The sequence below is a fragment of the Numida meleagris genome, chromosome 5 (genome assembly GCF_002078875.1).
Source record: "Numida meleagris isolate 19003 breed g44 Domestic line chromosome 5, NumMel1.0, whole genome shotgun sequence".
NCBI lineage: Eukaryota > Metazoa > Chordata > Aves > Galliformes > Numididae > Numida > Numida meleagris.
This window is the reverse complement of record NC_034413.1, coordinates 38,476,123-38,498,487: the sequence shown is the minus strand read 5'-3', so window position 1 is coordinate 38,498,487 and position 22,365 is coordinate 38,476,123. Positions and strand designations below refer to the sequence as shown.

The 22,365-nt window shown below is 45.6% G+C and overlaps 1 protein-coding gene across 1 annotated transcript; it reads right to left on the bottom strand.

Moving 5' to 3' along the window:
• LANCL1 (LanC like 1) lies at positions 3,261–20,897 on the bottom strand. Its single transcript, XM_021397695.1, has 9 exons — positions 20,672–20,897; positions 20,280–20,397; positions 13,909–14,116; positions 9,895–10,030; positions 9,366–9,512; positions 7,216–7,398; positions 6,598–6,774; positions 6,241–6,313; positions 3,261–5,401 (listed from the first exon to the last, which is right to left on the bottom strand). The coding sequence occupies exons 1-9, from the start codon at positions 20,753–20,755 to the stop codon at positions 5,325–5,327; spliced, it is 1,203 nt and encodes a 400-aa protein (XP_021253370.1). The 5' UTR covers positions 20,756–20,897; the 3' UTR covers positions 3,261–5,324.

The following is a 22,365-nucleotide window of genomic DNA, read 5'->3' as shown; positions in this document are numbered from 1 at the left end:
TCTGAAACTCAAAGATACTTGTACTCATTTAGGATCCCTACACCAGACTCAGTTGTTTCTGCGTGCTCATACAGCATGGAGCCAGTGGTGCTCGGTGCTGCTGTGGTCTCCCCCTCACTGGTGAGAGCGTGCCTTAAAGGAGAGGCAGCTATAATAAAACTCGGCCAAATGGTGGAAACATGATCAACTCCTCAATCCGATTAGAGCCAGCAGCCGTTGAGTGGAACATTTGCTCTTGCTCTGTGTGCGGCTGCATGCTGTAGTGTAACTATTTATGGGCCAGACTCCAATGGGATTTATGGACGATGAAGCACTACCAACAGATTTGATTACTGCCTGAGATCGCTGCAAATGCTGCAGCAAACTGCAACAGCCGCAAAATGAGGCAGTCTGACGCGTGTCCTGCCAGTGAGAAATTCCCCAGCCATGAGGAGATGGAGCTAAATGGCTCCACACAGGCGCAGTATTATGTTCCCTTCTTAAGACTTCTGCAGTTGTTTTGAGCACTTCTGGGCCTTCTCTGTCGCTGGTTGTCTTCTTCACTGAGAGGAAGCTGGGCTGCATCTTGTTATCCAGGCAGGTGGATGGCTGTAAATGACATGGTGACCATTCAGTACAGTGTCTTGCTTTTTAGCCAAATCTGCTGCATTTTCTCCTTGGAAGGAGCAGAAGGGATGCACAGCATCTGAGTGTGCTGGGCTGGCTGTGAGATGCCCAGTCCAGTACAGAATGGTAAAAACAAATCGCTCTTGTATCTCTAGAGTTGGAGGATATATGAGAGAGTTTATTCCTCTTCTCTCCATCTGCTGGGACCTCTTCACATCTAGATTACCCAAATGTTGAGTATGAGCTTGGTTCTGGGTTCTCCCAGGATGCTGTTGTCCAAGAGCTGCTGGGAGGGTGCAGATTGCCTTGGGCTAAGATGGTTTTACCTTTATCTCACACTGCATTTTGCCTCCCCCTTGCTGTGATATGGTGAACTGGAGTCCTGAAATGATCCAGAGTAAAAGCTGTAACTCTTCTTCCTCAAGAAGACCAGCATGGAGACCGAAACAAGTGGGGGGAAAGGTAGAAGCGCCTTCAGGCAGCTCTACTACAGGATAAGACAGTAGGGACCACCACACTGGGTGTGAAAGCTGGCTTGAGCAGCAGTTGGGAATACAGAGCCTTGTGGGTGATGCAGAAACAGGCTCTGCCTTAAATCAGCAACTACATCAACAGCCATTTTGTCCTGTTTTTCCCTCAACAGCTTCCGAGGGAGCAGTTTTGATGCTGAAATAGCAGAAACCCTGCACAAAGCAATGATATGATGGTGTTCTCCAGATCTCAGAGCAGCTGCCCAGATCTTCACGCTCACCTCCGCTTTCAGAGGTAAGTTGCAGCAGTGGGGTCGTACTGGGTTGGTGATACTTGTCTCCAGACACCAAACACCACATTCGCGGTGGTGCCAGCATGACCATCAGCACAGTGAGCCCCACTGCTCTCCATCTCACTTAGGACCTTACAAAGCATTGCCTGAATCAAGCAATGTCACTTCTGCAGTAGCAGCATCCATAAGTCTCACTCCAGAGCCAGGAAGAATCTCTGAATCCCTTTGGCAAAGGCAGGGAGTGCATGAGGGATATAAATGTTTGTGTTAAAGGTAGAGTGTTTTTGTGTCTGTTTCCAGCTCATGGCAAAGAGGTATTTGACAGGGGCCATCCTGCTGCTGTCTGAATGATGGAGGAGTTTGCCTGTTCTTTTCAAAAAGGAAGAAACAAAAAAAATGAACAGAAAAAACAATTCTACCTGTCACGTATTAGTCACTAGGATCCTTTAATATATCCAGGCTTGCTTTTAAGGTCGGGCACAAACAAGTTCATTAGGCGGACTCGAAATGTGATCAGCCATTCAAAGTTAATTAAACTCCGCCTGACTCCTACATTCAGCTGTTGAAGAAGGGCTGGATCCTGAACTGCTCTAAATCAGCTTAACGCCATGGGCTTTACACAGATCAGGCACTGGCTCCAGATCTGACCCATGTAGATGACTTTCCCAGAACTGAGAAAAGCAAGCAAAGCTAAGGAGAAAAGCAAAAATACCACCCTGCCCTCAAAAATAATGGGGAAAAAAAAGCAGAAGATATAAATCATCTTTTGATTGATTCAAGAAGGTAACAGTCAATGAAGCAATCCCTTGAGATTCAGCTGTAATCTAAAAATCTATGCTTGCCCCCTCTTGCCAAGGTTAATGAGCTCCATGAGTTAGAAGGCCTAATCATAAAGATGCTGAAGTAGCCATCTATGCCAGCTATGATACTGTATTTGGAGGTTTGAGTCTACACTGCTCTGAATGCTAAGTAATTTTCCATCTGGGTTGACAGTGAGTTTGGAAGCTAACACTGTGCACCCACTGAGCCCAGGGAAACCCTCCAAAACCCCACTGGCCTGAAAATCCCCATCATTTCAGACACTACTGAGCAACAATGTTTAGCCTGCCAGGTGACCCACTCAATCCAGTTTCGGTTTTCTGGAGTTTTCACTGCACTTGGCTCTTGCATACCAGTAGTCACCACAAGACCAGCATACCAGATCATGAAAGCTGGTAATAGTAGTTGGGTGAACTTTATTCTGAAGGTACATAATGGTGCCTTTGAGTTTGTATTGTAAAATGTGAGCTGATCTCCACAAAGTTGCAGTATACCCCTGATCTGTCTGGAGCAGGTATGTCTGAAGTCATGGTTTTATGTTTCACTGAAAATTTGTGAAAGCAGAAATTGAGCTGGGTGACAGTGCATTTAAGCTGTGGTTTTCATGTAAGGAGTATGAGGCACTTGATTTAAAAAAAAAAAAAACCATCATCACGGATAGCACAGACATTTAATGTGTAGCTTTTGGTGATGGTTATGATTCTGATATGGTCCTCTCAGGTAGCAAGGTCTCAGCGCAAAGAATGGAATAGTGGGTCAGGCCTGAGGTGTATCTTCCTGACTGTTAAAATTCTGTCAAAGTCAGTTGCTTTGAGTTCAGAGCTGCCAGCAAGCAGTGAGCAGCTGTGATAAGGCTGGTTTGGGCTGCTGCAATGAAAAGGTTGAGACTGTCTAGGGTAGCTCCACAGGATTTACCTGCTCACAGCATTTCAGTACTCCACAGTCACTACCTACCTCATGGATGCACCTGAGAACATTTCAGCAGCTTCACCAGTGTGGTGGTGGTGGCATACCTTTATTTCTTCAAACATCAATTGTGGTCACAAAATGAGAGGAAAAAATAACACTGAGGTTGTTTATTTTCATGTTTTATTGAACAGTGCTCCACCTGCCAGTTCTACACCACCCCTGGTGATTTCCTGATCTGTATATGAACCCTGGGACACAATGCTGCCCCGTTAGGCTGCACAAACCACCTACTCTGCAAAGCAATGCCAGGAGAAATCCAAGCTTAGACCAGCGCCCCCACTCTGGCATCACACCAGATGAGCTGGGAGGTGACTTAACAGTAGGCCTCAGGTACTGCAGGATCCCCCTCTTGTGCTGTTTGATTAGCCAACTCCTGCTCCTGAGGCTGTGCTTTTCCTTTCCAGTCACCTTTCCCCTTACTGCATGAGTCCCAGAAACAACTGGGATGAACACCTCTTAGCCTGGATGAGCTTCAGGCTCCTGCCAGGAATGCCAAGCCTAAGGCAGATGAGCAATTCTGTGCATCAGGCTGCCTTCCGATGAACTGGCTCTGGGGCTGCTCTTTGGGGAGAGAGGCAGCCTTCAGGAATGCTTTCTACTCTTCACTGGAACAGCTTCTTTCAGGTCTGCCTAGGTCTGCCTATGTCACTGTTGAGAGGTGAGCTAGCTGTGAACATGCCAGATTTGGTCCTCATGACAGCACTACGCCCTCTGGAGAATGCTCAGCTCATGCAGCTTCTGCTTCATGCTGCTGGCTTGGAGACTGCCTATGCTGCTCTGAAACTGCCCTCCTGCCTCTTGGCCTGAGCCACTCACCAGCTCACCCCTGAAAAACCAAACCCGCACCCACGCTTGCGCAGGCTGAGGAACAGCCCTCAAACAGCACAAAGTAGTATAGTGGAGTCAGAAACTTCCACTGTACTCAGTACTTAGCTCATAGTTGGTGCTAAAAAAAACCAACAACAATGGTTTAATGGGGCAGGGGGTGGGGGGGGGGCAGGTCCCCTGCCCCCAGCTGTTGCAAATTAGCATAGCATCAGCAAAGGGCTGCAAAGCAGATTTACCCCTTGCAAGTTTCTAGTGCACTGGCAGGTCAAAGCTATTTAACCTAGGGCAGATTTTCCAGTTGGGTAGATGTAGTGCATATCAAACTACAAGAAGCAGTAAGAAGTGACTCAAATTATCCAAGTTCAGGAAAGGTTATAAAACAAAGCCTGTAAATATCCTCTACACAGGTAACAGGCTAAGCACTGAGCGAACTCAGTGAAATACATTTCTTTTCCTCTGCTGCTGCTGGCAATCATCTATAATATTCATACACATTTTTAAATAAAGATTGCAAAATAAACTTCCAAAGCTAAACAGGACCGACTGCACCACTATGCATTCTAGCTTACTTTTAAATTGCAGTTTTCCATGATACAATCAATGGACTTCGCCAGGTTTAGTATAAGATGGCAACTAAGCACAAAAGCTAGTGGATTATTTATTTCTGTCACTGGAAAAAATGCACAGAAGAGCTATACATAATAGCCTTTGCCTATGACGTAGACAGGTGTAAATTCAGGACAAGCCTCTGGCATGTCCGTTCCAGCTGTTCCACTTGCAATCTGACATTAAAACAAAAAGAGAGACATTTCACAGCCCATCATATTCACTTCTTGGGGAGCAGCCCTGTTCCTAAACTACCTACTCCCTGCATGGTCAGAAAGAGAACACTTAAAAAAGGGCAATTTATATTGAAGGGCATATAGTCCCAGTATTTCATCTTTTGTTTTCCAAGGTCAACTTCCTGTAACTATTTGTCAGCACACACACACAAAAAAAATTAAATTAAACAGGCAAAGTTACATTCAATAGAAAACTTTCTCCCAGGAAATGGGATACAGATAATAGCAAAACTTTATAGCACACAAAATACTGTACATATTTCCCTGCTCCCAACTGCAGCCCTGTATTTTCAGGAGACACCAGCAAAACCTGCATTTGTTTAAACTGAAACAGTACAACAAAACAACTAGAAATATTAGAGAATTTGGCATGCCCTAGGAGGACGGATTTACGTTCAGTTAGGTAAACAACAGTGAGATCAGAAGGAGAAGAAAGCAGCTCTGAACTGCTTTTCTAAGTGCAGAAAGATTTAGGCAAGGAACTGCCTAGCTCAGGTTCAGAGTTCAAATGCAGGGAACTTGGCCTTGGTTGGCACCAGCAGGTCAGCAAGAAAGTAAATTGTTCCAGCCATTCCTGAGAACAAGAAAAAACAGTGCTTCAGACAGATTACATTGGGGTATCAAAGTTATCAGTTATTCAGGGAGAGAATGAGTCATGAAGACAGGAAAATGTATTCAGGAGCTAAATCATTTCCAAGGTCTGAGCCTAGACTTCCCAAGCAGCTTAGGTACTATAATGGGGAGAACATTTTAAAGTTAATCAAATGTTGGAAAAACACCTGAGAAGGTATGACAATTTTCCTCACTTCCAGTCCCCGGTTCCATCTGCTTCACCTGTCTACAGGCTTAAGAATCTGAATATCTTTGCAAAACTTTGGATCCTGTGGTGTTGCCTCAGATCCTCACTATGTATCTGGCTCTTGCTCCTTGGCCTGCCCCAAAGCTAGGGAGATTTGTATAAGCTGAGGAAACAATTATTTCAGCAATACCTGCTGATGGCAGATTTTTGGGGAGCCAACAAGGCCTACTAAGGCGACTGTGCTTGCTCTTCACTCATCTTTGAAATGGAGCCAGAAAGCCTATGCAGGATTTTAATCCTTAAAAACACACAAAGAGAGACTGAAAAGCCAGGCCGCAAGTTACCTGAAGGCAGACTTTGGCCTGTACCCATTAAAGTCATTCCCTTAAGATGTGTGCAGAATCTGTGCAGGAGGCCCAAGAGGACAAGATGCTCCAACTGGAGCCACTGGCCTGTTACAAGAACACTGCTTCTGGGAAAGGGTAAAAACAGAGAACGGCATTTCCCTCCTATTCTTTATGCTGAGTTTTGCAGAGACTTCAGTGAAACATTTTCCTCAGTGCTGAACTGGCTCATATCCAGAGTAAAACACATGCTTAGAAATGGAGGTTTACCTTCAAAGAGAGAGAATGGTGTGTCTGGAGTCCGACACCCATGTTGACCATAGCTTAAACACCACTCTGCAAACTACAAAAAAAAGGAACAAAGAGTGTTCAGATTTCATTAGAGATGCATCTTGAGGTAAATATCACCTTCAACCTCATATTATCCCTTTGCAGAGCAAGGCTTCTGCAAAATATTCCTTCTATTCAGGCTGTCATGCAGCGACTATGCTGCTAGGGACTATGCTGGTGGAGCTGGTTACATCTAGCTCCCTCTTTACCACACTAGAAATTAGGTTTCAAAGGAAAAAGTTGTGCTGTAAAAAGGCAGAAATGAATAATCCTCTCTCCTCTCACACAGGCTCTCACCTTGCAGGCCCTGTACAGGTATTTCACGTTCTGAGTGAGGTTGTACAGTGCCAGGAAGCCATAGGCATTGCCAGCAGTCCCATGGCAGAGCCCATAGCCTTTCTTCAATAACCCGTACTGCCAGATCACTTCTGCGCACTGCAGGGCATCATTTAGGTACTGCTGTTCCCCAAACACCTGGAGAGACAAGAAATATTTCCCCATGCTGAAGCAATTTCCTTGCAGAGAGAGCATCCCTGTGGGAGTGGGAAGGCTTGGGTTAATTAGCTTCTAAGGAAGTCTTAACACTACCGTCTACTTTCAAAGGAGAATGTTTTTGATGTGATGAATGGGACTGTATGACCATTACTTAACACACAACTAGCTATCACCATTAGTCACTTGCAACAAGACACTTCAAAAGGCTGATGGGTATTTTCAGAAATAATTTTTTAGAACACAATTTAATGATTTAAAAGAAGTTTTTAAAATGATCTGTTTCTGTCATTGGTCCCCACAGGGTGACTTGATTTTAACAAGCCATCCTGATTCCTGGCACAGGGGTCCCAAAAGAGTTTTCTCCTTGATGAAGTTCCAGATTTAGGGGACCCCAAAGGATATTTGCAAGATTTCTGGTACCTTGTAGGCCTGGAGAAGCATGTAGATAACGCCTGGTGCGCCGTGGCACCAATGGACAAGTAGGTCTCTGGTGTCATTGATGCATGGAGGGTAATTGCCTGATGGGAATTTGAGCTGGCAGACGTAGTCCACACTGGGTTTGATTGTGTTGTGCAGCTTTACTTGGCTCACTCCGAGGCCAGGCTAAGAGACAGAAAGTGTTAAAAAAAGGAGAATTACCACCGTGTCTCTTCCTAAAAGGCCCAAGGTCTGCCTGAAAGAAACAAAGCCAATTATAATCACATCTGTTCTTGTTCCTTGTAAATGAAGTTGTTTCTTTGGCCCAGGCTTTCACAACCCAAATACCTGATTGTCCTCAGGCTGCTCTGTCAACAGGGACTCATTTCCAGTCATACTCTTGCATCCCCAAAAAGAAAAGTTTCCCCAAGTGTGTCACACAGCCCCCTAAGCAAGAGAAGAAAAGTCTTGTCCTGAAACTAAGTAGACATAGTTTCAAGTATCCAGCTTTGGAGTAAAAAGGTAAATTGCACAAAAACAGTATTAGGGATGAATTCCAGGAATGATTCCTAGCACCTAGAGCATGGCAGCTGTGAGCTGCTGGGCCAGCCCAACTGCCTGTGATGCTGCGTTTTCATGGATGTTTCTGGGTAATTGCAAGGAGGTGACTTCATCACTGACCTCAGATGGAAGCAAGGAAGGGGCTTCAGCCTCCTCTCCAAATGGCACTGCCCCATAGGAGATCTGCACTGTTCTGACCTCCTGCAGCAGACTGCAGTGAGACTTTAATCTAGGGATCACACTGTTCCCAAGATGGTGATAACTTGGAAATTAAAAATCAATACTAGCGCTATAAAACCACTAGAGACATAAGTTCGACATCCTCCTCTCCATATTCCCTTTGTCTGCTTCTCCCCTGGGTTTCTGTATGTTATGCTTGCCTGGTCTAGGCTCCTTGTGCTTCATACAACAGAGAAGCATGAAGCCTACATAGTATTTTATGGGAGACAGACTTATTTTTTTAAAAAAACAGCCTGGGAACAAGCTTGGGCACTCATTGTAAATCTGGGCTCACAGCACACTGCTGTATTCCTTCCCCTCAACTAGCTGTTCTTTACTCCTGGGCAATAATGGAAGTACATCCTCTTTTTGTCAGATCTCCTTCTGCTTCAAAAGCACCAACCACCCCTTCTTCTCTAAGTCACTGTAAGAGAGTTAAATGCATAGGAACTTCACTCATCGTGTGTATGGGCTTGAACTCTGAGGCCCCTCCTTCAGACCTGAAGGGAAGCTCAAGCACTTGAACCTGGGGGTCTTCCACCTGCTGTGAGAAGTCTAACATTAAAAAAAAAAAATCATACTTCTATAAACCTTGCTATATTAAAATAATTTGCATTGCTCGGTGGGCACTCATACTGCTTTGAAAAAGCAGTGTTGTTTACTGCTGTTATTACAAAGCCTAAACACTGCAAATTTATGCACAAAATGACCCACATGAGAATTTTCACCCTGATTTCAAAGCTAGGGAAGGGAAGATTCCCAGAAAGCCAGTGAGTTGTGCAAAACTGTGAGAAAGACAGCATCAAAGTAAAGAGGCACAGCAGCTCCCAACCTCTCACCTTGCTCTGCTTACTTCAGTCGCTACAGAACTCAGCTGCTTAATGAAAGAAGTCCCACTGCTTTAACATTTAGATGGAAGCTCTGATTTTGGAAGACATTTCCAACTTTCCTGCTACACATATAATCTCTTTCACCATGCTTTTCTTACAGCAGTTTTCACTCTGTAATGATCTGAGATTGCTCCAAGTACCTCCCTCCTAAAAGTACATAAATCCAAGAAACCCAAAGATGTCAACGAATGGAAATACTTTATAAGCAACGAGAAGATAGGGAAGCTCAGATCCTGCTGATCCACAGGTCTTCGTTATGTGAAATGGCTTGTATAACATAGATCCTCCGGATCTCCATGGAGATGGAAAACTCAGACTTGGAGAAAAATATCAGGAGTGGAGATACGTGACCAAACAGGAGAGAGCCTCAGACAAGAGGTTTTGCCTAGCTTGACATCACCATGAAGCTATTCAGATGCTCCTTCTCATTCAAAGAAATGTGAAACAACTGCTATCAGCCCCTCCCCTCCAGGTGCCTCTTACCTGCATGAGATAGTAATAAATCCCAGCCAAGCCATGGGCTGCCCCTACATAGTACTCCTGGTACCACTCATACATTAGCGGGCTCTTGGTTGCAAAGTTCCTCCTTTTGGCTAAACTCTCTCCTGAGGCTACAACTGCTTCACAGACCTGTGGATAGGAACAGATGTGGGTGAGGGAAGTGCTGCTATCTTGCATCCAGCACAGTGGATAATCTGAAATAGAAAAAGCTGTTGTTAATCCCCGATGTAAGGTGGGGAGTGTGGGTGAAGGAGTGAAAGAGATGCCAATTCAGTGCTGTCTGGGCGTTTATATGGATCTGAGGGATGGAGTGAGGGGCACATGTAGCGCTTCTTCTTCTTTGGAAGAGGATGAGCAGCAGGGAAACCACAGTGTGGATTCTCATTTGTTGCCAGAGTTCTCTACATCTAGCACTGATTTTTACCTGCCCAAAGGTGAGCGGAATGGGAAGAGACAGCTAATAAATCATCAGGTGGCTAATTCAGCCTCCACTGTTGAGAAGCCACAGTACCTGCTGAATGTGACTTTGAGGGATCTTTTCCTCTCTGAAGTGCTTGTTCACAAACAGCAGTGCATACAGATAGCCCATGCGCCCATACAGCAGCTCATCTGGCACTCGTGGATCAACCTTGTGTAAGTGGAGCAAACTACAAAGAAAAAAACACACGAGGGAGATCAGAGGACAGTCAAAGCCACGTAAACAAGCAGTGAGACTAGAGTTCTAAAACACAGTTTATTCCCTAGTGCTGCCTATGCCCTAAGGGATGTCATGAAAGTCCCTGTCTCAGCTTTCAAGTTATGCAAGGTACAAAATCCCTCCTTCCCCTTTGCTTTTTACTTGTCTTATTGCGGTACTTTGTTCAGTGTTTCACACTGCAGCCATACTATGTGTATGTACTATGTTAGTGCACCAGCTCTGGGAAACTACTTGTGGGGAAGTCTGGGCTACAGGAGGCAGTCACCATTACCTCCCTGTGATGCTGCTGGAAATGCAAACCCTCTGCCAAAAATGGCTGCTTTCAAATTCAAGTGTCTGCCTAATTTGGCTGCTCAAGGAATGCTATAAAGTCTAGCTAGTGCTGTAAGCGTGTGGAAAAATCGCAACCTTTATTCTTACAAGACCTGACAGCAAAGCTCATTTCATTCCATGCCTACAGGTATGCAGAGCAACATTGTCAGTGGAGGAAGAGGTGCTTGCATGAGATAGAAATCTGGGTAAGAGGTGTGGAGGGAAAGCTGGATTCGTTGCTTAACATCAAGCCTCTGTGGGACACTGAAGAACATTCTCTTTAGGGAGAGTTAAACAATAGTGAGGACAGTGTCTGCAGTGTGAATGCTGTGGGCTGTCTGTGGGGGAGCCCTGCAGTGACAGCTGCTTGGCTGGCACCAGCCTTTAGCCCACAAGTGTGCAGCAAGAGCTCTGCTGGAGTCAGAAACTTTCTGTGCCATTTTTCTGTCTATTTTCACGTTGCAAATTTGGTGATATTCCTGTTGTGCTAATGGGGATGGAGTGCTGTGCACACTGGCAATTCACTCTCAATGCAAGTTTCCCGTTTTGCCTCTCCCCACAGCACCATCAAGGCTGGATGTTCTTCCATGAGCAGCAGGTGGAGATATGATTGGTTCTGTCTTTATTTTTCTGTTCATCTCTGAGAAAGCACTCTGAAAAATGCCATCACTTCTAAAACTCCAGCATCAGCAGCTTCAAGGCTGTATCCTCAGCTGCTTCCTGCTGTGGCTACAGCAGGGAAAGAGATAAAATGAGAGCTGTGTGTGCACATCTTCCCTGTCATAGCAGTGTGAGGAACAGAAGAGGTGCTTTGGCAGCCCCTGCTGCCGGGCAGAACTATGTGCCGTGAAGAAAAGCAGAAACCACATGTACAGTGTACCCTTAGAGCAGAAAGAGCATGCTGGGTTCTGACTCCCTTTGGCAGGAGTTTCCCTTGGCACTGAACTCAAAGTAAGCAGAGGTATTGGAGGAGAAAGGAGGGAGAAATGTCTCAAGGAGATGGCCTGACCCCATCTCCTCTTGCACTACTTCTAGGGGAGGTTTCTCACAGATTAAACGCAGGAGACAGATTTTGCATCCAAGACTGGGAGTAAGTGGGGTCCTGGCAAGCCCATGTGGCAGGGATCCTGCTGCCAGCTGTGTGGTCTGAAGAGAAAATCCTGCCTCCTCAAGTCCCCTGTCCTCATGTCAAAGGAAAGCAGATGAAGAGGCGGGTTTCCAAGGAGGAGCACCACAGTTCAGCAGACAGACTCTGCTTAGCAGCAGGCTGGTAGGAACAGATCCTGTCTGTTGATGATGCTCAGCTTTGAGGATGTCAGGCAAATGTCAAGTGCAATAGCAGGAATGGATGGGTGGATAAACAGTTCCACCCTTGCTAGAGATTTTCAGCGATACAGATGTAAAACTGTCCCTTAGTGGGGAAATCTGGAGCAGCTGGAACTACTATTCTTGCTCCCTATGCATTACTGCTTCTGCCTCTAGCTGCCTTCCTAGCCATGGTTATTAGAGGAGGAAGCTTGCCAGCAGTTTCTGTTGTTTTAGGTAAGTGTGGCAGGGCTGTACAGCATATGTAGGAGTAGGAAACACCTGGTGTGCCGCCAGGATGTGTTTCTCAGGTGTGAGGGTGTAAATTGAGGATCCGAAAGAAAGAGCCACTGCTCACAAATCAGCCTGTTATCCCAGCTGCCAAAGAATCAATCGTTTCTGGACAGAGGGAAGTTGAGGCCCTGTAGAGCAAGATGGGATTTTTGTATGCCCTGACTCTAAAAGCACACCTTTGACCTGCTGAATTGGTGGGAGACAGCAGGGAAAAGAGGGCTCCTGGAACACAGCTCAGATTTTCACGTGCTCTTAGAAAATGGGCTGCCCTGAAACATTAGTCTCTCCTGAGCATAAAAGCACCTGTATTGGTCATGAACTCATTTTGGTAAGAGCAAGGAGCCAAGAAAAGCAAGCTTCTGTCTTTCCCACTGCAGGGAGAACCTGACTGATGAATTCTCTCTTCAGCACAAAAAGATCAGGTAGTTTAGAAGACAGAACAAAAGGAGGAGAGGCCCTCCTTCTCTGTAGCTGGAACAGAAGTGCATTTTCTACACACTTGCACTGCATAACTTAGCAACTCTTCTATAACTAAAAAGCATATTCAAAGCTCACTTAAGAGTATGGATCAAGGGAGCTGTTTCTCAAAGAGAAATCCTCCCTTTTTAAAGGTAGCATGGTCAGGCTAACTGCTCTGGGAATTGGTAGCAGAGTAAGAACTGTTTAACTGTTTCTTCCAGAAAGACCCATTTTCCTTTCAGGTGTACGAAGCAATCCATTTCCAAGGCTCTGCTCTTATTATGCCATTAGATGGCAGTGCAGGATTAACCACACATCTCCATTCTGCCACAAAACGGTAGGGAGAACGGGGGATGCATGAGGGGAAGATCTACAGCAAGAAAATATTAATTAGGGATTTTCTACAACTGGGGGCTTATGTACTGATGAAACTGACTGGTAATGTTTGACAGGTTAGTTCCCTTGTTATTAACAAATACGTTAATTATAGTGCGATTCACCACTTTGACATAGTATTAAGCAAAACTCAAACCACAGATTATTTCTAGAATTAAAAAGGGGGTTCTGTCTTCAGACTGACCATATCTGCATCAATGAAAAGCTATTCTTAGCTAAAGGAGTGGGAACTGAGTCTCCAAGTCATACTGGCACCTCAGATACCTATCTGTGGCATTTTTAATCAGTGTTATGCATCATGTGCTCGTGGCTATTTTAAGGGCATTTGGTGTCATTCTGAAGTGCCTGGGTTTTTGTCTAGCTTGTGTGCTGACCACTCAAAATGGCAATTCTATGCAGGGCCCTTTATCATCTTCTCAATATCCCAATATGCAAGAAAAGCTTGCAACTGCAGCCTCCCCCTATCCTTAACTTCTTTTCCTTCCTCTGCCGTATGCTGATCTGATTGTAATACTGCATGTATGTCCTCTTTCTTCTTACGTATCCAACAAAAATACATTTGAAAACAGTCGAGGAAAGGCAGGAAATAGAAATAAATGAATCACAACCGGCTGCATTCAGCACTTGAAAAGGATGCTGTCAATCTTAGGTTTAAGTCAAAGTCAACTAACAAATAGCAAGTGGAAGCAAATGACACATTTCTTCATCAAAATGGATGTCAAGCTAAATTTAAGGGTTCTGAAAAAACCTCAAACCTCATCATAATTTTTTTTTTAAATGTATTTATTTGGGCATTATTTTTCCCTTGTGTTATCTGAATTATTTCTGAAGTGGCAATACCAGCTAAGGAACACCCTTTGCTCTCCTGCCTGCAGCCACATGTGTTTGTCCTTAAGCTAGATGCTTCTTCACGGCACAAGTTTGCATTGTCTTGCTAAGCTTCTGGATTCTCTGGCACTGCAGCAAAACAAAGTGGGCCGTGGAAGAAAGGGCCTGGTACAAACCTAGACCAATTCTACAGCAAGTGCAGAAGGAACATAAAGACACAACCATGAGTTTTACCGAGTGATGCAGTCTTCTGACTGCTTGTGGTTCTGCAGTTTGTGGTAGATGACAGCAGCCACTGCCAGAGGCCCGGCATCTCCACATAAGAAAGTGATGGATCGTCTTGTCAGACAGCTCAGGCTCTTCTTCACGTGCTCATGGGCCACGTGGAGGTAGGCTGGATCTCCATACACATCATGCAGGTGCAAATACAGCAAGGCAATGCCTGCAAAAGGAACACAAATTTTGTAACCACCAGAGAAGTTTACCTTTTGTGTCCTCTTCCCACCACACAGCTTGGCTATTTTAACACACCAAAAAGCCTGGCCCTCATCCTCATCTAGGTCACGAGCCTTGCAGACCTTTTCTCAGGTACACGCAGGACATAATACCCAGCAGGAGCATCCATAGCTTCTCCTGCTTTCTGACCTCTTTCTATCTCATGCTGCTTATGAATGGACTGCAGGTCAACAAGTGGTAGCATCTGACCCAGGAGGGCCTGGAGGCTAACAGAGTTTCTGATACTTAGGTTACATACTGTTGTAGTAGTTGAGAGCAAAAGATGAGACCCAGACAAACCCACCTAAACCTATAAAGCATACCTGAGACTGGTTTGTAAAACCCAAAACACGAGAAAACATCAGGCAAGACAGGACTTGTGGCAGAGTACGCGAGTTGTTACCCTGTCTCAGTTGCTTTTTCTCATGCCAGGAGGCGTAGGGCTGGGTCCCTTTACTTGGATCAGATTAAAAAGTGACACATCATCAGCACTGGGAAGCAACACCCTTGAGACATCTTGCTTGGCTCTTTCTTCCTCTCCCACTGGCTCCTGTTGAACAGATCCCAAGACCTACACAAAAAAAACTGGTGCATCTTACAAAAGAAAGAGGTTGCCAGCCACGCTGCAGCACACTGTTCATGAGAGCAGCCCTGGTCTGGAACAGAAAGAGCTACCTGGAACGCTGGAGAAAGCCCTGTGGTCCTCCTGGGATGTTTTCAATGGGGTGGTCAGCTACAGAAACAACTCTGTTACTAAGATGTTGCATTAATTACTGTCCTTTGACTCTGTCTGCCCTGTTTTCATCCAGCTCTTAAAGCTTTTAGCATGTAACTGCATTCAATAGGTTTGCCACATTCAAACCATCCTTCTGATCTGGAAAGCATCCTCAAACATGCACTGGAGAAAGCTACTGGCCTGTAGCCCTTTAAAAAAAAAAAAGCTGATTTCACCCCTTATCAATAATCATTTCTAAGAAGTCACAGGCCTAGTGTTTGAACCTAAATTAATTGAGCCAATCTCTGCAGATTTTGATGTTGCAAGGGAGTGGTGGTGTAGGAAAATGCACGACGCAGAATTACTTTCTACAGTGCTGAGGACAATTTTAAATTTAGATCTCTTTCTCATCTTGCATGGGTAATCTCCAAAGCTTCGTGCTACAGACAATTCAATTTCACTTGAACATTAAGGGCAGATTTCCATTTCCTGCTGAAGTTAATAACCTTGTCCTCTCTCCAAGCAGTTCAGTGTTAGTATTTCTGAGAGAGAAGCTCAGGTGCATGATACCATCATTCAGGTTTATAACGATGTGGACACGAAGCCCTTCTTTAAAGGGGAGCTCCTCTTCCAGCCAGCAAATGTAAAGTTACTCTCCTTGATTTACTTAGCACCTAGCACAACCTCTAGACTCTTAACAGATCCGATAGCTGTCTGAGCACAACTTGACCTCTTGAGTTATCTGCTTTAATATACAACTTCTGTTCCCACTGCCATCCTATCACCCTAATTAGGTACATAACTACCATGCCAAGATTACTGCTAGGACTGAATTCTAAGAAAGTAAATGTCTCAGCAGTGTTTTCCTCTGACTTCTTTGTCTTTCCTCTTGTAAAACATTTCTTGCTCCCTTTCCTCCCTAGCCCAAGCACTCTCCAATGATCACTCTTTTGGAGAAGATTCCAAAAGCATTGACCTTTATTAACCTGTATTAAGGGATGGGAGCAAAACTTTTGTACAGCCACTTGTACATCAGACATCACTTGGTGGTGCAGGACTGTGGTGAACATGTGTGCTGTTGACAGCATATCCTTTTAATAGGGCTCTGATGACCAAAACTGATGTCTCTAGCGTGCAGGGAGCCAGTGTACTGGAGCGTGAACTCCTGAGACACTTGCTAGCTGTAGGGAATCAGGAGTCAAAAAACCAGTTCTGTGTATCTCACATCAAAGCCTGTTTATTTAACATCTCCATCTCTTGCCATCCTGTATGAGCAGTGTTATAGATGTAGAGGGATGCTCTGCATTTAACATTTCTTTTGGGGAGGTGTGGGAGGAGATTTAAATGTGTGCACTGGAAATGGATGTATTTGCACCAGTCATCTAAAGCCAAGGGTCCTAATTTCAGCATCCATTACCTCCAACAGAGCAGAGAGAAGACATGTTCTTGCTCGAGAGCTAAAGCACTGCAAGAGGCTGAAAACAATCTCTACCGTGTGACTGTTCTGTTGATCAAACACAAGTAAAGCTGTGTCTTGCCTTCACCACAAGTTCTGCTGGTTGCACTACCACTGCGAAAAGTTCTGCTGGTGGGAGAACAGCAGCAGCGAGGCAAAGCTTTCTCCTCATGCTGAACAGAATGGATAGAAGTGGTGACAGCTCCGCTGCAGTGCCCTTGCTGACGAGACCAGCAGGGATGCCCATTAGACTGCTCTGAACGTGCCTCTTTATCCACCAGGAGATGAGTCCCACTGTGGTCCTTTCACAAAGGTCACCAGGTTCCCACTAGAGATTTCTGGGTCACTGAGAATTTGGATGAGTTCCAAACCTGTCGTCCAGAGTAACAAAGAAAGAGCTCAGAGATCTTATGTTGACCCAGAAAGTTAAGTCAGCCAGCACTCTCAAAACAAGATGTCAAAGAGTAGAGAGAAGAAGTGGAAACTTATCTCTGTGCACTGCAAGAAAACCTGATGGTTTCCTGTGGGAAACTCAATGTCATTTTGATGAGGCATGGGATAAAAGTTACAGAGTGGGGTGGAATAGCGCTACGGCCCAGCTCAAAGGATAATAAGTGTCTTTTCTGGTGCAGAGGTATGGATGTTAACTCACACTCACAAATGCATGCCAAAGCCATGCTGAATGGAAGAGTGAGCTGTCTTCCCTGGAGAGCCACGCTGTCCTGCGTTTGAAACTAGGAAGTCACAGGTGCATTTCACTGCAGGTTGCCTTCCTAGTGTGCTGCGGGATATGGGCTATTTCTCAGGATGTCTCAGCATCTCCAACAACAGAACTTGGTAACAACGTTTCTCACTTTTCTTCTTCTGGGAAAAAATAAAAACCAAACAACTCAGCCCAAACCAGAACTACCTCTTACCCCATCAGAGAATCCTAGAAGAGGCTGTTGGGCACATATAGAGGTCATCTGATCCAGCACATGGAAGTAAGGCCAGCTTGATATTTACACGTCCTTGCTCAGATCCTTGTCTAGTCAAATACTAAATATATTCTAGAAGGAAAATTTCACAAAAAATACCCACTAGGCACTTGGTAGGATGGGGCTTATATGAGTATGTGAGTGACACAAGGCACCCTCTCCTCTCTCTCCTCAAATGCAGCCTCACTGTCTCTTACTCTAAGAATTATCTGGGGATTTCTGGTGTGTTTTTTTTTTTTTTCTTCTGAATAGAACTGTAAGGTGATGCATGTTCTTGGGATTATGAGGTTAAAACTATGATATTACACTAACATGATCAAAAGGTGTTTTTCCAGAATTCCATTCCTGAACTGCTTTTCCTTTGTTGGGTATGTCTTTTGAAAAGTCCTTTCTAAAGGCAGCTCAGCCCGACTCTCAGGCCAGCCAAAAGCTGGGGCAAGCTACCTGCACTCACTAGTTTGTTTCAGAGGCCCTCAAGCTGTCAAAGCCATGACTACTGCACTGCTAGAGAAAGCAACGTTTGCATGGGAAACAAATCCCAAAAGTGCTGCCAGAAGGGGCAGTAAGTGGGCTTTCTCCCTCACATAACATTTCAGCGGGCAGACCACCCCACTGTCTTGGAAGGACACAACAGGCCACCAGAGATCAGAGTCAGGAGCTTCCTGGCTATTGCAGTCAGTGAAGAGGTGGCAGCAGTGAAGTGAAGTCTCCTGGTTCTTTTCCACCACCTGGCCTTCTGGTCTAGGTAGTCTTTGGACCAAGGCCTCCTGCCCTCTGAGAAATACCAACACACAAATGACTCTTGGGCATCCACATGCTAATCTGTTCGAAAATGGATGAGATCATTGTACTTCTGCCAGGATTTGAACTGTTTCTGATTCAAAAATTAGCTTACAGCAGTTTACTTTCCCTCAGTCAATACTCCGTTAACAGTGAAACAGATTAAGACCATAAAAGCTTTTGCATCTGTCTAGCTAAACTGATTAAAAGACAAAATGGAACACAAGAGCCAAGTCCGGTATATATCCAGGCAGATTCCAGGCCTTGCCTACAGGGCCCTGATCTCTATGGGGAACTGAATGAAATCGTAACGAGCTGATTCAAATGTGTTTTGAGGACATTCAGCTGTATGCTGGATAACGTCTCTGCCTCTGAGCTGAAAATGCAAATCCTTCCCTTCCTCTGCTCCAGGTTCACATGCCAAGAAGCTGTGGCTTCACTGGCACAAATGCAAGCGAGAGGAGAAAAGGCTCTCAAGTGTGTTGGGAAAGAAACAGGCACCAAAGTAGAATGCCAGCATATGCTGTGTATTACTGGGTGTAATGTAGTATGCTCAAGTACGTTACATTTCACGCAGAGTTTACGCTAGGAGAGGCACACTGCAAATCTTTCTTATTAGTGGCCACAAGAGTGCGGGTTGATTTCAGACTGCTGGGCAATGATTTACATGAGAAGATGCTCAACAAGCCTTTTCTACATAAGCAATTAAGGGAAGAAGCTGCTGTCTTGGCCCAATTAATTTGCTCTCTGGAAACCAGCGCTGAATAAATTAATACAGCTAGGATTAGAAAAGAAATGTGGGTGACTAAGATACAATGTAATATCTGCAAAATTCACTCCTCTGACGGTGACCCACAGGAAAACTGCCCCCAGGCTTTTTCTAATCCTATCAGCCAAAGCAAGAAGGTTGCATGCCCAATGAGAAATGATCCCAGGGAGGAAGAAAAAAAAAAAAAAAAAGGAAGAAATTAATGTTTTCCCATGCTGGAATTCAACACTAGCACGCTTACATTTCTTATTAACTGCTTTGGAGTGCTCTCAGTGCCTGTCTACCTTACTAAAATTTTTAAGAAGCCATTTCTGACATTGCTCTCACCAAGCTGTAACATTACCTTAGGAACAACACAATGAACACTATTTTCCCAAGCAAACTGCTGGCATCAAGTTCCACTGTATCCAAGCACAAGCCATACTCAGATTATAACATGGAAAATTGCCATTTGGGATTACAGCATATAAGTTAAAGAAAAAAAAAAAGCCGTGGCAGCAAAAAAGTCTTGTAGCAGCCACACAAGTACCTGACTATCCCAAGATCCCTCCCAAAAGCCTGGCACAGTGCAGAAAGCAGCAGCAGGAAAGCTGACAAAGCACACAGCAGAAGCCAAACGTGATGAGACAGAGAAAGGTGTATCCTCCCTGGCTCCGGGGGGTAGGGATAGGGCAGGGAAGGTAGGGCATGCTCCCAAAGAAGGAAAAACAGGCTGAAAATGCAGAACAGGATAAAGATGAGCTCCTGGAAGCTTCATGTAGAAAAGTTTGACTGAGTAAGGTTTCCATCCGTAGTTGTACTTGCATGTGCCTTTCTGCTCCCTCCAGCAAACACTGAAGCAGAGCTAGCCCTGGCTGAGCGGAGGGGCACTACCTGGGGAAACATCTGTCAATCAGTGCTGTAAGATAAAAATCAGCCCAAACAAAAAAGACGAACATTACTGCAGGCTCTCAGCTTATGACTGCTACTCATGCTTACAGGGAAATGGCCTACTGTGCACATATGCCTGCTTCACAGAGAAGTAGTTTACTTGTCAGCACCCTCACCACAGCTAGATTTGGAGCCAGTGTCTTCAAAGGCTCCAGTATTTGCTCCCAAGCATATGTGTTTCAATCCTCCAGCTTTGTGTGTTGCAGAGGTTTGGCACTATTAATCAAGAGAAGACCCAGTCTCATCCTGCACTCCGTGGTCCCCCTTTGCAGTTTGAGTTCTGCTGCAAAAAACAGGGACCCAAGAAATAACAGCCCCTTGGTTTAACAGATCATGGAAGAGAAGTGCCAATCAGGACACAAATTTACTGTGGACACAGTGAAGAACAGAGTCTGACTTGGCCTAAGCTAGAGGACAGCTTCAGAGTGGTCCAGTCCCATTCTGAGCAGACGGCCCATTTGCATGCCCATGGTGCTGCCCTACCTGCCCAGCCAGTGTAAGCAGTGCAGTCCTGCGGGTCAGCAGCCTTGAGGCCCCTCTCCATCTGCTGCAGCAGCTCCCTTATTTTGTTGTTCAGACGCTGCGTGAACTCGGGAGTCAGCTGCAGAGAATCCAGAAACACCAAAGTCAACATCAGCAAACGGGAGGAGGTCTCAGTAAGCGGCCCAATGCGGGTGGAGCAGCCTAGAGCCAGCAGAGCTCCTAGCACACATCTGAGAAGTGTTTGCTGGAAACTGTTATCCCAGCAGCGGGCTGAGACCGCAGGACCACGCTGGAGGAAGATAACTGAGCTTTAAACCACGCAGTCACTCCAAAGCGCCGGGTGAACCTCAGGGTCCCCCAGACAGCCGGGACCGCGCGGCATCCCCACTCACCCGGCCAGACGCATCGAAGTACCCGGTGCCCAGGGACTTGTCGTAGTCCGCGTAGGGGTTGGGTAGCGCCCGCTGCGCCATCATGGTGCCGCCACACGCAGCCTCGCTTCGCCCCGCCCTGCAAGCCGCCACCGCCGGAAGACAGCGCCGTACCGCCCCTCCACGGCGCTGAGGAGTTCGGGCGCCATTTTGGCTCCTCCTGTGGAGCTCGGGGGGCGGCTCGCTGTTGTCCCCGTGGGATTTAGAGTTCCCTTGTGCCTGGGCCTGGGGGGTTTTCTTGCTAACGTGCCCCCACGGAGTAGGGAACGAAGGCAGGCAGTGAGCTTGTGAGGGAACTGTTCTTGCTGCAGTTCCAGCCAGCTGGGTTGGGTGGGAGGGTGAGGGTGCGATGCTGGTTTGCATGTTGCATCTGAAAAGGGTCGTGCTGGAATCCCTGGGGGGGGAGGGGGGGGAAGGGGGGGAAGTGAGCAAATTACTCAGGGTCAGAGGCTAATTTTGTGTGGAAGCAACCTGCAAAGTAAACGGAGAAAATGGTAAGAAACCAGACTCCAGCTGTTTTTTGTTAGCAGTCCCATTCTGAAGCTTGTTCTAGAAAATTCTGTATCTGAAGTGACTTGCCACAGTGTCTGAAAGGATGGCCCAAAACGTATCTATGAGTGGGGAAGGACTGGAGGGTAGTATGTGTTGCTCCACAACATCAAGTATAAGTCAGACCGCCACCAAATTTTAGTAGCATTATGGTCCTGGCTGCTGGTGGTCCCTGTTAGGCCTGTTGCACGCCTGTGGGTCCTGTGCTTACATGGATAAAATTCATGTTTCACAGCTCTCTCTGAAGATAACCTCAGGATGCCTGATTGCCTGCTCCTTCCTCATCTCCATGAGGATACAAACCCCAAATGTCTGCCAGATGCTTCAGCTGCCTACAAACCAGTGGGCGTCTTGCTGAAACACCTCCTACCAGAGAGAAATGGCTCCTCCTGCGCTGTCCTTCACTGCCAGTAGGCATCCTTCAGCTTTGTAACTGCGCTTGCCACAACTCTCGAGGTGCTCCACAGCATTATGAATGTTGGACATGGCTTCAGCTGTAACACTGTACGAAACAGTGATACGTCTAGAAACATGGCTATGTTCTAATATTAGAGTTATGGTTCACTGTATTTGATCTCGGCAAACAAAACGCTTACTAAGAGACTGAAAATCTTAGTGTCCTGCAGTTAAAAAGATTTGCTTTTTGAAGGTGAAGCAAGTGTTATATCTTAGCTCTATGATGACAAAATTTCTCATTTTTAAAGGACATCCAGAAGGAGGAAAAGTGTCTTTTTTTATTGGATTCTGTTTTCCCAATATGGTGTAAGCATGATTGCAGATTGCATTGATTATTTTCATTTAGCAGCTTCTGTGGAGAGATCAAAGCGTAAGTATCGGTCACAGAAGCTGAACTAAGCTAGTCAGTTATATTGATAGTGTATCTGGAGCAAACCTCACCTATATCCTGCCTACATTTAGTGGGGTCAGATGTTAAGTCAAGTACTCAGTAAAACCCAGTCCTGACTCAATGCACACACAGAGATGGGCTTTGAGCTGTGGTTATCGTCCTGAAGAGAGACCTCAAAGATGAAGTAGATGGTTCTGCAAAAATGTCAGCTTTCTGCTCAGTTGTTATGGGGAAGGGGAAAGAGAACAGAAGCGAGAGG

Excerpts from the sequence above, each read along its gene's own strand:
- LANCL1 (XM_021397695.1), bottom strand. The coding sequence starts at position 20,755 with ATGATGGCGCAGCGGGCGCTACCCAACCCCTACGCGGACTACGACAAG. Across the intron at positions 20,398-20,671 it reads ACTTCGATGCGTCTGGCCGG|CTGACTCCCGAGTTCACGCA; the intron begins GTGAGTGGGGAT and ends GATTCTCTGCAG. Across the intron at positions 5,402-6,240 it reads ACCATTCTCTCTCTTTGAAG|GAATGGCTGGAACAATTTAC; the intron begins GTAAACCTCCAT and ends TCTTGTTCTCAG.